This window comes from Anticarsia gemmatalis, chromosome 3 (genome assembly GCF_050436995.1).
Source record: "Anticarsia gemmatalis isolate Benzon Research Colony breed Stoneville strain chromosome 3, ilAntGemm2 primary, whole genome shotgun sequence".
Classification (NCBI taxonomy): domain Eukaryota; kingdom Metazoa; phylum Arthropoda; class Insecta; order Lepidoptera; family Erebidae; genus Anticarsia; species Anticarsia gemmatalis.
In genome coordinates, this window is record NC_134747.1 from 5,586,699 (window position 1) to 5,603,253 (window position 16,555).

Here is a 16,555-nt window from a genome sequence, read left to right on the forward strand (position 1 = left end):
ATCCCTTTGAGAAAATGCCTTAAGCTTCTGGCGATTTTCTACAGTTATTACTATCTAATAGATATCGAGAATTTAGCATTTAAAATTTATTTTAAAAATAGTCCCTACGGCATCCGCTAGGAGCGTTAATTAATTTTTCGTAGTAAACCTGCGCGATAGCTAGCTGGTTGTCGATAGTTGATAGTGGTAGAGCGCCGCGCTCTATTGTACAGCTGTACACACATATCTTGATACTCGATAGTATCCGTCGATACCTCGAAATCAATAAATGGTATCGAAAATTCAGATTCATAATTAGTCAATTTGGTGTTCCAGAGACGGCAGGCCGGGCAGTCAGCAGGTGACGGACGAGTTCCTGGTAGACTGGGGCTCGTACATGTCGTCTCGTAACGACGTCGTGTACGTGAAGCTGGACGTGGCGGGCGCGCGCGGCCTGCCCCGGGCCCTGCTGCGGGGCAGGCTCGGCGGCGTCGAGGTCGCCGACCAGTTGGCTGTTATTAGGTACCTAACAACTACATTATTACAACTTACAGTATTAAAACTTCTGAATAAAAGATTGATGCAAATTAGCTAGGTTTAAACTAAATCAGCAGCTATATTACTTGAGCTGGAGAAAAACTTGAACCAACCAGGGAACGGGAATGAATCTTTCGGTTCTTTGCGAAACTATTATTTTGGTGTCGTCATGAATAAGGGGCTATATCGCTTTGATTCTGATGAGCTCTAAGAGCAAAGTCAAAAAATTACAGTTCTTTTCTGAAAGTTTAACTTTATCGGAATAGTAAAATCTTTCAAAAGTTACCATACTGACGAAGAATGTATCTTTCAGATATTTATTAGACACGTTCAAGTTTCTGGACGTAACTCGGGTGGCGGTGTGGGGCTGGGGCTACGGCGGCTACGTGACGGCCATGTTGCTGGGCAGCCAGCAGTCCACGCTCAAGTGCGGCATCGCCGTCTCGCCCATCACTGACTGGTTGTACTATAGTAAGTTTATACCACCTTGTATTACAAAATATTTTGCAGAATTTAGTATAAAGCAAACTTTTAGGTCAGCGACTGTACAGCCTCGCACTCCCCAACAAGTCTCTTCGCATTGACAAACATTTCATATGATTTTTTTCACCTACGATGAGGATGGAGATGATGATACATTGAGACCACCAATATTTTGTTTTTCCTTTTTTTAACCCGTTATTGTCCCATTGCTAGGCAAAGGTCTTTTCCCGAATTGAGGGAGGGATTAGGCCGTGAGTCCACCGTGCTGCAAAAGTGCGGGTTGAAATCTTTGCATACCCTCAAGCTATGTAAAACAATATTTGGCATACTTGGTCTGAATCTGTTTAACTTTATTAAATCTGTATCCATGTCTGTATAGATGCGGCGTTCACGGAGCGCATCCTAGGCCAGCCGTCAGTGAACTACAAAGGGTACGTGGAGGCGGACGCGTCGCAGCGCGCGCACCACGTGCCGCCGCACGCGCTGTACCTGGTGCACGGGCTGGCCGACATGTCCGCGCCATACCCGCACGCGCTGCAGCTCGCTAGAGCGCTCACTGACGCTGGAGTGCTGTTTAGATATCAGGTGATTAATGTAGTATGTAAGAGTAGCTGATAATAAAGGCGGGATCTAGTCGAGGATGCAACAGGTGTGCAGCGATTTATATATGTGAATGTAGGTGAAATATGTAGAGATCCGGTTTATCTAGGGTACCTAAGTGGCTTTTCGTTTTTACTCATGCTAATTTCAAGACAAGAAGTATAGTTCTATTTTGCTTCATTGAATTGTTGTTCACCGAGTGAGCATTTTTTCTAAGTCACCCAGATTTTATAGCGTATGAATTACGTTCCAGGCGTACGCTGACGAAGGTCACGACCTGAAAGGCGTCATCGAACACGTGTACCGTTCCATGGAGGACTACCTCCGCGAGTGCCTGTCCCTCGACCCCGAGGACACCAAGCTGCCGCCGCCCGACAGATAGAGCATCACCTCACACCCACACATATATCCTATTGTTATCGTAATAACTCCTGTAAATATGTACATGAGACATAGTGCTTTAATAAAATGTGTTCCCCACGTTCGGTTCGGCGACGCCTTGTGTACGACACATCGACTACCTCGATGTACTGACGGTGTGAGTGCGAGACCTCTTGTGATTAGTTATAGGTAATTAAATTTGTTATGAGAAGTTGCATGAATTGAATTACTAAACACTAGTATTTAGTGAAATAATAATAGGTTGATTTTATAATAGATAGATATGAGCGACAACGGGCTACGAGAGTAAGATAAATTCTTCGAATTCAATATTTCCTCATCGAATCCATGATTCAGCTTCAGCACCATTCGCCTAAAACTATCGTACTGTGTCTTTTGCTAGCTCCTAAGAGCCTAGATAGGGAATAAATTGTAGACAAGGATGAAGTCTCACTATATACCAAAGACATTTTGTATCTGACGCCGTGTAGCCATGTTCCTCGGGATGAACACTAACCACTACGATCACTATGAACACTAATGAACAGTGAGCACGCTCCGCCCCAGCTCGTCACCACGATGACACCTCCGAGCTTGTTCTATTAGGCTTTTACTACTATTTTCTACTGCGCCTTTACTATCAAGCTTTTCTATTTTATCTATTCCTATAGAAGTGTCCACTTGTACATAAAGTTATATTAACACGGTTACCACAATTGTTCAATTTTATGTAATGAAGCTGACTGACAGGAACACAAACTCAATTATTTTACGTGTCGTCGTATATATTATAGTTTTACGAAGATGCTTTACTTCAATGATTGTTGTTAAACATGTAAACTACGAAATGAGGAGCTTATCATTTAGGGAAATTTACTAGGCCTTTTGGAATTAAAACATTATGTTACAGATATTTAAACTGTTATGTTTTGTAAAATTATAGCGCTGTTGAAATACCTCATGCGACAATGTACATAGAATTATTCTAATCATATGTAATTTGATAGAGTGAAACGCGTTTTATAGTGACTTATAATATTTAGAAATGAAGTGACCTTGATCATCCCCTAACCTTAGCTGCTTTGGCTCCATCACATCACCATTTCCTAATCTTCCTAGTGAATAAGAACATCAAAGAACAGTACGCCGCCCGGTCGACTGAGCTCGACTCGGAGCCCAAAGAGGACAGCGGTATTTGACGGAGGGCTCGACTCGACTGGGTGTTAAAATAAAATAGATTCAAGTATCTCTTGAAAACATACTAAAAGTAAAGTATCGATACTTCGTAGTCAGTGAACATCACTTCACTGTAGGACTCAAAACCGTTACACTTTGAGTATTAAGCTTGTACAAAATAGAATATAAATTGAGCTAGAAAATTTGCCTTTCTGATAGATATTTCAGTAACGCAGTCTCTAAGTTTTGAAATCAGAATGTTTAAAGTTGTGATGTCTATGTCTGTACATAGAGACAAGATGGAAGGTAGGGCGTGTCCGGGGCTCGGCTCGAGCCGCCGACACCACTGTTGTTGATTTCCGTACTGTGACATAACTAGATAATTCATTGTTGTTGTATAGAGATAAACGTTTGCCGATATTTGTTAAGTGTTATCGGATACCTGCATAGACGCATATCGTACATTCCATGTTTGTGAAGACTGCCAATTTGGTCTAAATTTTACAATCATTGTACTAATTAAATACCTACGATACGTCGATGAGATTAATTTCAATTGCCGTTATGGTCTTAAGGATGCTGTGATTCTTCTATTGCATAATTGTAACGATATTGAATAATTATAATGTCTCCATCTGACATTGCGTAGGGCCTAGTGAAATCGAATTCGTTGTAATTATTAAAAATAATTATGGTAAGGTTTAATGTTAATTTAGATATTTTGAAAATTCTTCCATTATAAAATAAACAATATTGCTTTGTTCTCCAAATATGAAACAAAACATAGACAATATAATACGGGCTACGTGTACATCACACAACATATGAGATTTTATAGTTAGATAAAATACGAGAGAGTTCGGAAACCGGGTGCTTTAAATTTTACATCATGTTGTACGTATTGATTTGATTAGCGAATGTTCTCTAGTTATACAATGAGAGACGAGAGCCGAAGCGGACGGCCCCGGCGACGCCGCGGCGGCCGGGGCCACGGGGCCACGCGCCCGCGCGCCTCTGCTCGGCCTGCTCGTGTTAATTAAGAATTCTTTCCATTTCTCATAAGTTAAATATGGAATATTCAGCGGATAACACCAATTAAATTCATATAATATAGTATTTATATAAAAGAAACGACATACTTGCCGGGTTGTTACTAAATTTTAGCACAATGATGGATCTAATCGTTTGCACGCCGCTTCACTCCTGACTTTGCTCCTTTCGAAGTCTATAGTCCTTAGTCTTCCAGTACAGCGAAAGCTTCCGTACCTTGTCTTATTCTTGATGCAGGAAAGTAGGAACTATGTGATGACTATGTCAATTATTTCACTTTTCCAACTCTGATCAGCTACGTAAATGTTAATTTCGTTTATCTAATGTCCTTCGATAAAATCTCTATATAAATTTAGATTTTCGTCCTAGTTTATCCAGATTCAATGGATGTGGTATAAATGTGAATCAGTAATGCTGTGTTCTTAGGATCCCTGCATTATACGCTATATTGTACTCAACCTACACAATATTTTAACATCACGAAAGGGTAAATGTGACAAAAATCAAAAGAAAGATCTTGGCGTGATCATTTTCTAAGTCAATTTTGCTTATGATAATAATACTTAATGTGCTAAGGCTTAATCTCTCTATAAGAAGACAGTAATTAGACAATATTGATCGTTGGCGCACAACGTCTAGATACAAGTGAGGAACACCGTGTGGGTTGAGTACAGTTGGGATGCAGCGTAGTGTCCGCCTTGTATCTTTAGAGTGCCGCGGATTGCTCCCTTAGCGGTTAGATTGAAGACGAACGATAGATCAATACAACAGTTGACATTCTGCCAGTGGCGGCTATTGATAGGGAAGTCACCGTAATAATGGATGTAATAAATCTACTAGTAGTTATAAAACATGTGTAAGTGTTCAGGTGCCTGTGTGAGCTGTTGTATTCAATATCGCGCCGTTCGATGGCCCTAGAAAAATCATCTAAAAATCTACGTTATTGTTAATCAGTGTTATAAATCTTATCGTCTCGTTTAAGAGTTACAGTGTTGTATAGATTGGTACGTTTAATTTGTAAAATTCTGAGATTATTCTGTTATTATTGTAAAGTTTCTTTGAATAAATAAAATTTTGAAATTTACATAATCGTTCATCGGGCAGTTTTATTTTGAACGCTGTAACTTTTTACACTTATAAAATGGGAATGTCTATTTATCAGGCATCTCGAAGTGTAAATTGCTCGGGCCGCCGTCCCTGAAGGTTCTCGACCACATCTCGATACTGCGGAAGTACCTCTCCAAGTGCTCGTCCTTCAGGGTGACGTCTGCGTTGGTGACGCTGCTCGTGTGGCCGCTGAACGCGCCCTCGGAGTTGCAGTTGGAGCGCGACAAGTTGCGCACCAGCTCGTAGTGCGAGAAGTTCATCGACATCAGCGATGCGTTGTCTATACCCGGACCGAACTGCTGGCTACTGTTACATATGTCCATGAACATTTCTGACGCTTCCTGCGGATACATGTGCTTACTTTCTCCGTTCACTAGCTTGCTCTTCTTCAACCTGCCCAATGCCAAGTCTAAGGACCTCACAGCCTCGTTGACGTTGAACGACTTCCGCTTGGCTGGCTCGCTCTTGAGTCTCACTGGAGGCGGGCTATTTAGTGATTTCACTTTACTGACACACTTCCTCTCGTTAGGCGTGTCGCCATTATTTTCCATGACTGACGCAGAAATGTATATTTTTCATTGTATTATAATATAGAGAAAACGATGAACGATATATAAATATATAATATTTATACAGGTACTCGGTCTATCACATTTTTCATCAACTACCAATTTACCAAAACGTCAATTCAGCGACATCTGAAAGACCACAGAGTACATTTGCCAAGGAGTACCAAGCTTGATGGAACCGACCTGCATAGAGACGACTATAACGGAATTGAATATTTTGAACAGCAGATGGCGCTGTTTTAACTTAAGCAAAGCGCCATCTATGTTTTTATGCCAGAACTACGTCAACTCAAAGAATAATTTGAAAACATAGTGTCCTAAACATTATTTGAATAAGTCACTAGATGGCACTAGTAGTTGAACATTATGAAAAATACCACAGTGATCAGTATCAAAGTAGGACAAAAAAAATATAACGAAAATAAAACAACTTTATGTTTATTCACTAAAATGAAGATTTTATTGTCCTAAGAACTGATTTTGTATAATTTTGGCAGGAATGTACGCATCACAGAGGGCGGCAGCGGTGGGTGCTAATGCTTCGATTTCTGCTTTGACGCCACTAGATAGCATTAGCGTTAGTTCTCCTTTTATTACGATTCCTGAAAAATGAAGACATGAATGAATGAAATATTTTGGCAAAAAACACGATACTGAGGCAGTTTCAAGGACAGAATAAAAGTTGCAGTATTAAAGATTAAACTTTAACGGTTATTCTTTTTCAGAAAGATAAATCAGTAGGTAGATTACTATCACAAATCGAGGATAGGAAGTTTGTTATTATAAACAACTACTTTTTCAGCTACGTGTTTGAGTACTTATAGCATTATCTTGAAAATGCACTCCTCCGAGACAAACTTATCGACAAGAGCCCTAACCTATCCGAATGTAGGTATTCAATAACTTACCAATGGGTGTATTCAAATACGGTCTATTGAGTAAAGACCTCAACTTGCACTTGTCCCTTTCTGTGAGGGGTAGTCGAGTCTCGTTGGGAGCTAAAGTCATGACGTCATTGTGTCGAGCACCTAGCAGTACAAGGGAGGAACAGGCTAGAGATGAAGAGAGGTGAGATTGAGCCTGAAAATAATACAATGACTTAGTTATTAGCTTAATAGGCACTCTAATTAGGTTACTGTATGAGTCTACAGGGAGTGTAGATAGTGGCGTTCTGTGATATCTTTCCATTCGAAGAAAACGTGATTTTATGTAGGTACGTGCAAAATATTTTAACATATATTGGGTTCTGAAAAGTATGTCATGTCTCCTCTACTCATTCGAAAACATAGGACTTAAACTATCTAGTTACTTGTCAATTAATCATTCATTCATCAATCATTTTTTCTCGATGTCCTGGCACAAAGGTAATGGTCGAAAGCTTAGTAAGTATAGCAAATCAAAGGGCCAACTGGCAACAACCAGCCACCTTACGGTGAAAACTCAGTTCTCACTTCAAAAGTTATTGGTAATTGTTTAAGATCGGACGGAAAGCCCTTTGCCGAGGATTGGAATACCTAAAGTAAGATTCATATATTAAGTACAGTATTTACCAGTGAACCATATTTGTAAGTAAGGAAGATCTCGTATCCATGAGGATCGGCATCGACCAGCGCAAGTGCACGAAGACGGAGCTCCGAGCATAAACGACACAGCAGTTGTCGAGTGCATACATCTGGGTATCCTTTACCCTACGACATACATTAATAGCACATTATTTAACAAGAATTCTTTTCTCTAGCTTATTTAACAGTACACCTACATTATGTACTTAGTAGCTTGCTTATGTTCAATAAATAATCTTTCTTTCCCCTGTCTACTTTAATTTGAGGATTTAAAAACTTGTGAACTTCATTGCGTGATGACATTGACGAAGACTACACGCTTGAAAGTTTCACAATTCAGTTAGGAAGTAAAAAAACGGGGAATCTAATATCTATCGACTAAAAGTGGAAAGCGTACACCAATATGTTAATGTTAATAATTAAATTCAGTCTCCTAATTATCATTTACAACGCGAAATAAAATAGCAACTCCTTTAAAACATCAATAAACACCCAGGTAATTCTAGTATCTATAATAACCTTCAGCTTATATTACGTAATATAATTCAGTAAGTAATATCAACATATACTTAGATATTAAAGAAAAAAATATTGATCATGGAAATTGCAATTTATAATGTGTTATTAATAACTACTGATTTAACGAAGCTGAGAACATCTGTCTGTAAGTATATTATTATCATCCCGGTTTTTTATTTAAGGTTAGAAATAGTACGTTTACGCATTACGTCTATAATTTGCTTCCATTAAATATTAATATAAGCTATGGTTTCAATAATATTATGCATTGAATATTATTAGAAACTGGCATCAAAAAAAATTGCAAAAAATATTGATCTTTACTTTAGCGACATGATTTTACTTTATAAAGAAAATGTTGGAATGAAAAACCGCTTTACCCCCTTTAGTAAGTTTCAAACTAATAAACATATTATATAGGTAAAATCAAGCACAAGAACTTGGCCTATAACCTTCAAAATACGTTAAGCTGTTGGTCAAAATCTCTACATTAAGAACTATGTAATGTGTCACCGTTATAATAATGACAGGTCCCAATCGTAGCAACGCTCCTTCGTCTAAAAGCTTCTGGAAAATGGCGTCTTTTTCGACAACTAAGATGTACTTAGCTGAAGATTGGAACTCTACTATGCCGGTTATATCTTGTGGTATAAGGACACCTAAGGAATAAATCTTATAAAATAAATACTATTATGATTGCTATACAAACTAAGAAGATGTAAGAAAGGAATTTTAGAACTTTTGCAAATATAATTTTAAGTTCATCTAATCAAGATACCATAAAATCTCTTCTGTTGAAATGACATACTATTAGTTAGAGCTTCTTTTACTTTATAACACAGAAGCAAGCTACTAATAATAGTCCAGCAAAATAAATTGTTGACCTATAATGTTAAAAAACAAATACTTATAGGAATTTGACGTAATAAGTAACTGGTACCATCATGATAAAGCGTATTTTCCCATACTGCTCTATAAATTTGGTGAAATTAACAAATATACAACTTCCAGGATAAGTATTCTATGGAAAAATGCGTGTTTACGTTCATTCCCGGATCCTATGATGTAAATGCAATGCGAATGCTTAAAAGTTACGATTACATACCTCCAGCCGTCATACAATCGACAACACTTCCATTCCTGTAATGTAACGTAAGGGGTCCAGCGATCAGGCCTTTAGCCGTAGCCACAATACCCAGACTCCAAGGTGGAGTCTCAAGTAAACAGCACACGTCCCTCACTGCTATGTCCAAGTTCGCTTGATTGCGAAGCCTGGATACGTTCTGGTAGAAAAGCTCCCTAGGAAGATATGCTACTATTTGTATCTATTTTTATCTTAGTTGACAATTAATGAACGTCAAATCGATGGTAATTATTCAGTAAATTGCTGCTTTGTCGTAACGTGTTAATCACTAAAATCTAAGGAAAACACAATGTACCTAACCTACAGCAAACAACTTTCAAACAGTTGTCAGCTGAAATACGTGATAACCCCCCAGAGCGGACATATTTTATGCTGTAGTGAAATTCCAAGCAGAAAATCAATTAGGCAAATAAAACCATATACAAGTAAATTTATGCGTTTTCTGGGCATTTACTTAGTGTTATTTATAACCTGACAACTTAGTCTTCATTTCTTCATCGTCGACCTAAGTCTTCATCAGTCTTTTTTATTGTTGACCACCTTTGTTATTACTTTAATATTTACATTACTAGTAACAAAATCTGCAATTGCACTTAATAATGTTCAACGGAAACAAGAGATTTTGATATAAAGATCTTTTACCTCCGAGTAACTGTCATGTTCTTAGAAAGCAATTCATGTACTTTAGTTAGCACAAAAACAATGGTATTGAATCTTGTCTTATCTTCTGCACTAGAATAACAAAGAGTTGTCTTCTTAGCTTCGTTGACCGATTTTAATGATACCCTGAAATAACCAATGAACTTTTGGCTATAATAAGGGAATTTTGCCTATATTGAGAGTAGTATAACCACATGTAAAAAGTATCCCGTGTAGTTATCCAGGTTTATCTACCAAAGGTTATCAAAACCTGTTCAGTAATTTTTGCGCGAGTAACAAGCATCCAAACATCTTTACTTTCGAATTTAATTTAGTAAGTTTATATTTACCGATCTAAATCGTAAATACAGTTGCTCCAAAGTCTTTGATTTCTGATAGTCAGTTTTGGTGTTGTTCCATTTTCAGCACTCTTGTTGATGTCGCCAAGAATATCCTCTACCTTTTGTATTGCTAACTTTCTTGCATCGTTTGTTTCTTTCAGTAATAAATGTGAAGGTTTGAAAGCACCTAAAAGACGAGCGTTGAACATAATATTAATGCAAAAATATCTTTGACAACTTAATTTACTGACACATTCACAGCTTAGTATTACGTTAGCATTTGGTTACCTTTATCAAGGGGTTTCTTTTTTAAAAGAAGCTGTTGAACTTCACTAAACTCTAATTTCCTCTCAGGCAACGTCAGTACTTGATCAGTACCAACTAATTTAATCTGATTCTGACACAGCTTATCAATAGCAGCCGCTAACTTCGCATCTTGCTTGAACGCTTCTGAATTCAGCGGCAAATCTCTCGACAACACAGACAAATCAGCATTCATTAACTCCATCCTAAAAAAAGATGCCCCAAACCATTCAGTACGTGATTAATTGACAAACAAACACGAAAGAGCTCTATTAATGTAAAGCACCGGTAAAAGTGACGATGATCCCTACCTACCTAGTGGCGAGATGTTTATCAACCGCAAACAATAACAGCGTCACAAAACGGAGCTCGTAAAAGGGCCACGAGACAATAGGGCAGCTCCTTCAGTGTTTTTATAGCGAAGTCGAGCGAACAACCGAACGGGACGAAATCATCGTCGGTGGCGCATCCGACTTGCGCTCACTGAAAAAATGACACAATAGATTTAATCGAGAGATAGTGGAGGCAGGCGTCTCGAGGAGCAGATGACACGCCGTGACGACCTCACAAAGGGCGTGAAATGACGTCATAATAGCCTCGAATTATCGCCCCCTCTTGTCTCAGGGCAAATATTTAACAGCAGTCTCGTTTTTGTCCTCGTTCTTCGGCAGGAGATCATAAATAACAGGGTTACGGCAGACAAATGATGCGGACCGTTACCGCAGCGCTTTGTTACCCGGTGACATATTGCAACAAGATGATGTTTATGTCTTATTATGAATTCCGGTTTGAGTTATAGTCGGACTACGGAATTCCTGGTAAGGTGCCACTTATTTCTTCGTGTATTGAATAGTGCACCTGATTTGGTGAATTGGTTAAAAGACACTTAAAGCTTTATAGACGTGTCAATAAGCATTAAAGAGTCAGCTCCAACTAATCGGTTATATGTATCGTTACTAATGTTAATTAATCAAAACTAATAATAACTTGGTATTACCGATAAATATACATATACGGTATGAGCAACACCTCTTTCAATTACAATACGCGGCCGATATTATCAGCATCGTTACGTTTTTATGCTTAAGTATTCTAACACCCTAGGCAGCTACGTAGCCAATTTAATTAGGCACTTGAGGTGTGAGAATGTAACTACGAACAACATTTCCCATTGGCTCCCCGAGGCGCTCGATAGCATCAGCGGGTGACAGCCCGCACAAATACCATACAAATTGCTCGATAGCTCCTTCAAATTGATTGTTGCAATTATTCGGCGAACCCTTTCGCGTAGCGTCGTTCGCGACCACGGGGAGGTGAGAACGCACTTATCTATCGAGTTGATCGCAGCCGAGAACGACCCAACTCTTTGACAACGGTGTGAAGTAAGAGTAACAGTGGTAACCACCAGCTCTACACAAGGGAGGTCGCCGCAGGACCGCACCCGGTTCGCTATTATTTCTTTTAAGAACCGTTTGATATTAGATTGATAAAGATAACTTTTCTTTTTGTGATTTGTGATTTACTGTTAGCACGCAACGTTTATTGATACTAACTTTAGGGTTGAATTTGCGTCACTAAAAAATCTTTAATTAATTTATTTTACACTAAAGTATTGTATATGATAAAAAAATTAAATTAAATTCCTCTGTGGCAGGTGACTCAGCGACAGTTCAATTTAAGAAATCCTATATAACACTCTTTTTGCGTCGGGGGTTAAAAATCATTTCTCCCTCAATCTGCTCTATGCCCTATATTTTTTTCACCACCAGCTTCCCACAAAATAACCTCTAGAGCGGTCATCCGAGCGGCAATAAAATCAGCATTTATAAAAATAGGAAACAGTGTTGCAGCATTGTCCGTACAAAGCTGGGCCTGCGCCGAGTGGCCGCGAGCCGCGGGGCGCCGCCCTACAATGGACCACCATCGCGCTATCTCCACGATACGTAACGCCTAATTGACTGCTCAAACGTTATTTAATATTATACTTTGTTATTGAATGCCGATTTATATTAAGAATTGATCGGTAGCTGCTTTTAGATCTTATCGGTTATGAGTAAGGATATTGTTAGCAATCATGTGTTGGCAAGTCAAGTTATAATATTGCTCAAAATTCATTATAACAGAGGAGTCATTATTATACAACGCCTTTGCAACATATTTTCTAACTATAATTTTCTTAAATAGGAAGAAAATTGCAGAAATATTCGTAATCTGCTGGACGAGAAGAACTGAATTTTAAAAACTATTATAATGAACTTTAAAACTAATATTTTTGGCCAAAAGCTGGTAGTCTACTACTATGCGTTAGGAAACACGTATGCAAAATCCACATAGACGTTCTGAAAACTAGGCAAGCAACATTTTATTATTTTATTACCTAGTATAACCGTGATACTTCACTAAGTACCTGTACCGATATAATACAAATTACAATTTATACAAGTGCACACATTCCCACACGCGAAACAGCTAAAGGTTTTCTCATACTGGAGTGGCTACTTGTTCCTTTGTGTGAAACAATGTGAACAATCGCCACAAGAACAGAAATACGTCTGAGTAACACTGTTATTTGTTACTCGAGAGTGCAGTACTAGGGGCCTATTTAATACATTGTTAATTATTATTTGTACTGTAAGTGATCGCAGTATGATTTCGATTTTTAATAACGGACGTGTGATGCCCCTATGTTAATACCGCACGATAAGTCCTAGAAAAGTATTGTTCCTCTCTCTATCACCAGAGCGATTTACGATATCTAATCGTGAATTTTAAATGAAAACGAATGATCCCAAAAAGTATTAAATGTCTAAAACAAAAAAGCGATGTGACTTTTTATATCAAAACTTTACTGTTCGAAGAAAATACGGTTCTGCACTAAAATATGAGCTACTTCTAAAAATACCATAAAATTCAAGGGCATAGGATAAACCAACATTTCCGTAATTAAACTTTGAAGTGTCTAAAACCATACATAATAACAGCATCGTCCCTCGGCCGGGCTGTGAAGTGGCGTCCCGTAGCGTGCCAATATTGTCGCTGTTCCGTTCCCACCCCACTCTACCGATCCCTGCTACCTACCTCATTTACATACGACAAAGAGACTGTCACACATTAAACTGTATAATTACAATACATTAGATTTATAGACGTGAAACAATACCGCTCAAGTGCGTTCAACCCTTTTTTGAACGCGACGAAACTTTAAGCTCATTTAGAGGGTAATTAATGTAAGAGTTCTCATAATCCCCAGCAATTAAAACGCTTTATAATTTAATTTAACGCAAAAAATAAACAATGCTTCGGCTTGTGACCTTTATTTATCTCTTTATTTTTGTTTGATTTATAAGTTTTGACCGTGGATCTGCTTGGGAAACCGAAACATAGAACATTTTTTTTGTTTTTTGACATCATTTGATTTTATATTTTTTAAATTTTGGGTTACTAGATTTTGAGACTTAATACTTACATAAAGCTGAAGGAAACTCTAATGATTGTCCTCTAATAAATGATTCCAATATGACGTTAAATAAACATACTAATTATAACATACCTAAGTATCTGTCAAACCACACTACAACATAATTAATTATTCCATTTGATACCTCGTCAACATTCACATGGCCAATAAAATATCATAAAACATTATATCACAATTTTTCCAGTATAATAAATTATTGTAGGCAGCAAGACTATTCTTCCGACAACTCACAACAAATTAGCTAACAAGCAAACCATTAAACAAAAAAAAAACAAAATAATAACTACTTGCAGTAATCGCAGATATTTGTAGTACAAGGAAAATGTGGATATTTATACATCTAATGCTATTGAGATTCAACGTGTTAGGCATTAGAGGTGGGCCCTGTGGGCAGGTGTCATGGCAGCTGCGTTCACACGCTTATATTAAATCTAGACTTTTCTATTACATCCTAGATCAATACACCCTATTAGGAAGCCGCTATTTTTTCTATAACGAAGCAATGTATCACTTTTTCATCTAGTAGTCTATTACGGTTGTAATTTTTCGATAAATAATTTACAGACGAGACTTTTTTGTTTATTTTTAATTACTAGTTGCACTTATGAGTTAAGTTATGGATATCGTTCATAATAATATTACTCATACTTGTATTACACGTCGCAACATGAAATAAATACAACTCTACCATTAACAATGAATTCCAAATATTTGTGAAAATTATAGGGTTATCTTGTAAAGTATTAGCATAGCTTGCCATATTTAGCGATCCGCATAAACCCTAAGTTTTGAAAAAGAACATTAATTTATTCTTGTACGCACCTGAATATTTGAATCCAATAACATTATTTTAATAATATAACCAGCTTATATCTATCTTCTTCTTCTTATCTCTTTGAAATAATAAAGACCAAATTGTGAAGCAAATTAATACTCAAACAAAAGGTAAATACTGATTGATGGTGATTACAACAGCTTTTTTCTTATTTGGCGCTTAAATTGTTCAATTTAAGTTTGGAACCAGTAACATAGAGATATATAAAAACCTAACAAAATTAAATTAATAAATATTATTTTTTTGCTATTTTGTTTTCTCACTTACTTAGATATAATAAAATATTATAGTTTCAGTAATTACAATCAAATATTAATAATATTACAAACATAAAACAATGCATCCACGGCGGCCAATAAAAAAAATCGACAAGAAAGAAAATGTTGTAAAAAAGAAACAATTAAAAATTTTAAAGAAAGAACGCTGATCCGAATAATTCTTTTGTTTTTTTTTCGTATGCAAATAAAAAAGTAATCGACAGTTCTAGTGGTTTTACAATTAGCTTGTGTTATTTTGATCAAAACAGAAATAAATATGTTTATGCTCGTTGAAATAGGAATACGTGTGACAAGTTTAACCGCCCACAATGCTAATGCATTTATCGGCGTATTGCGATGTCCCGAGCAGATCATATCGGCACAGCTGTCGTTGCCACGTGCAAGCCCAGGTATTACAGAAAAATGTTTTGGTTGAAAAACATTGTTTGTAGCTCTAATTTATGTTTACTAGCCAATTAATCAATTAGCGTTGTTGTTTTGCAAAGGTATTAACGAGGGGCAAAATAAAATGCGTTTTAGTATAATAATTATACTAAAACGCATTTTTAAAACACAAGGAATTAGCAAGTCAATTATTGACTTGCTAATTCCTTGTGTTTTAAAAATGCTATAGCACCTCATCTGACGACTCAATTTTTATGCAATTAATAAAAATACATACTAAATTTAGTGCCATTTTAACGCTACAATTTTCAATATTTCGTTTGGGTATAAAATGTAAAACGATTACATATTAGATAATCATTTCATGAAAAAAGATTTTTTATGACTGAACCTGACTTTGTTATGAAAGACAAAGACAACCATCATTCAGCCAACTAAATTTTTTAAATCGATTGTTGAGCGGTTTGCTTAACTTCATTTTAATTCGTTTTACAGATGTTTCTAAACGCAGTATTGCACTAAGAAGACAAATAAATACATCGTGATGTAATAACATCAATTGTGAGCAATCGTCAGCCACTTCGCGGAGGGGACGGTAAGCCGTTCACTATCTGTTTGTTTAACATTCATGAGGTCCACCCTCACCGAGCCTACTGTTCGACACATTTGTTTTAATGCTACAAGAACAAATATAGGGAAACGAGTTTTTTATTTAAATATTTATTCATTACAGATGTATATCAATAATGTACTCTAAAAAGTGTAGGGATAGCTTTTAAGTTATTTATTCTAATCACCGCAGAGTTTATTAGTGATCTCCACCGTTACTACAATTTTCTGCTCTTTTATAACAGGATTCTTAGCCATCTATTACCTACTACATACATACATAAAGTCAAATACATTTTTCGTATAGGAGTAGGCGGAGAGGCCAAAGGCCTACCTATTACCTGCCAAGCAAATACAAATAGGTACTTACGTCTTGTAATCCTTAAGTTTGTCTACTGTTTATTATCGTTTATAATTGTTAACATAGATACTTCAACCCCAACGATTAACGATAAAATTCTACTTTTCTATAACTACATGTCTCGTTAATACAAAACTAAAACGTATAATTTGGACATCACCTTATCAACAACAACACCGAATATCTAAAATTAGTCTATTACATTTCTACCGCACATAAT

The 16,555-nt window shown here is 37.0% G+C and overlaps 2 protein-coding genes across 4 annotated transcripts in view; one reads left to right on the forward strand and one right to left on the reverse strand.

Annotated features, from left to right (window-relative positions):
* LOC142987303 (inactive dipeptidyl peptidase 10) overlaps nucleotides 1-5,302 on the forward strand; it is a 125,445-nt gene extending 120,143 nt beyond the window's left edge. For all 3 annotated transcript variants that reach the window (XM_076135971.1, XM_076135970.1, XM_076135972.1), the window contains exons 15-18: nucleotides 316-501; nucleotides 830-987; nucleotides 1,379-1,584; nucleotides 1,853-5,302. In XM_076135971.1, coding sequence (XP_075992086.1) covers nucleotides 316-501; nucleotides 830-987; nucleotides 1,379-1,584; nucleotides 1,853-1,981 — 679 coding nt within the window. In that variant the 3' untranslated portion in view covers nucleotides 1,982-5,302. The remainder of the gene's footprint in view (nucleotides 1-315; nucleotides 502-829; nucleotides 988-1,378; nucleotides 1,585-1,852) is intronic.
* Nucleotides 5,303-6,341: 1,039 nt separating this feature from the next.
* On the reverse strand, nucleotides 6,342-10,595 carry mei-W68 (meiotic W68). The gene is made up of 8 exons (XM_076135657.1): nucleotides 10,376-10,595; nucleotides 10,097-10,274; nucleotides 9,750-9,893; nucleotides 9,069-9,262; nucleotides 8,477-8,622; nucleotides 7,433-7,570; nucleotides 6,791-6,962; nucleotides 6,342-6,484 (listed from the first exon to the last, which is right to left on the reverse strand). Exons 1-8 carry the CDS (start codon nucleotides 10,593-10,595, stop codon nucleotides 6,342-6,344), a joined length of 1,335 nt encoding a protein of 444 aa, XP_075991772.1.
* Nucleotides 10,596-16,555: the final 5,960 nt, after the last annotated feature.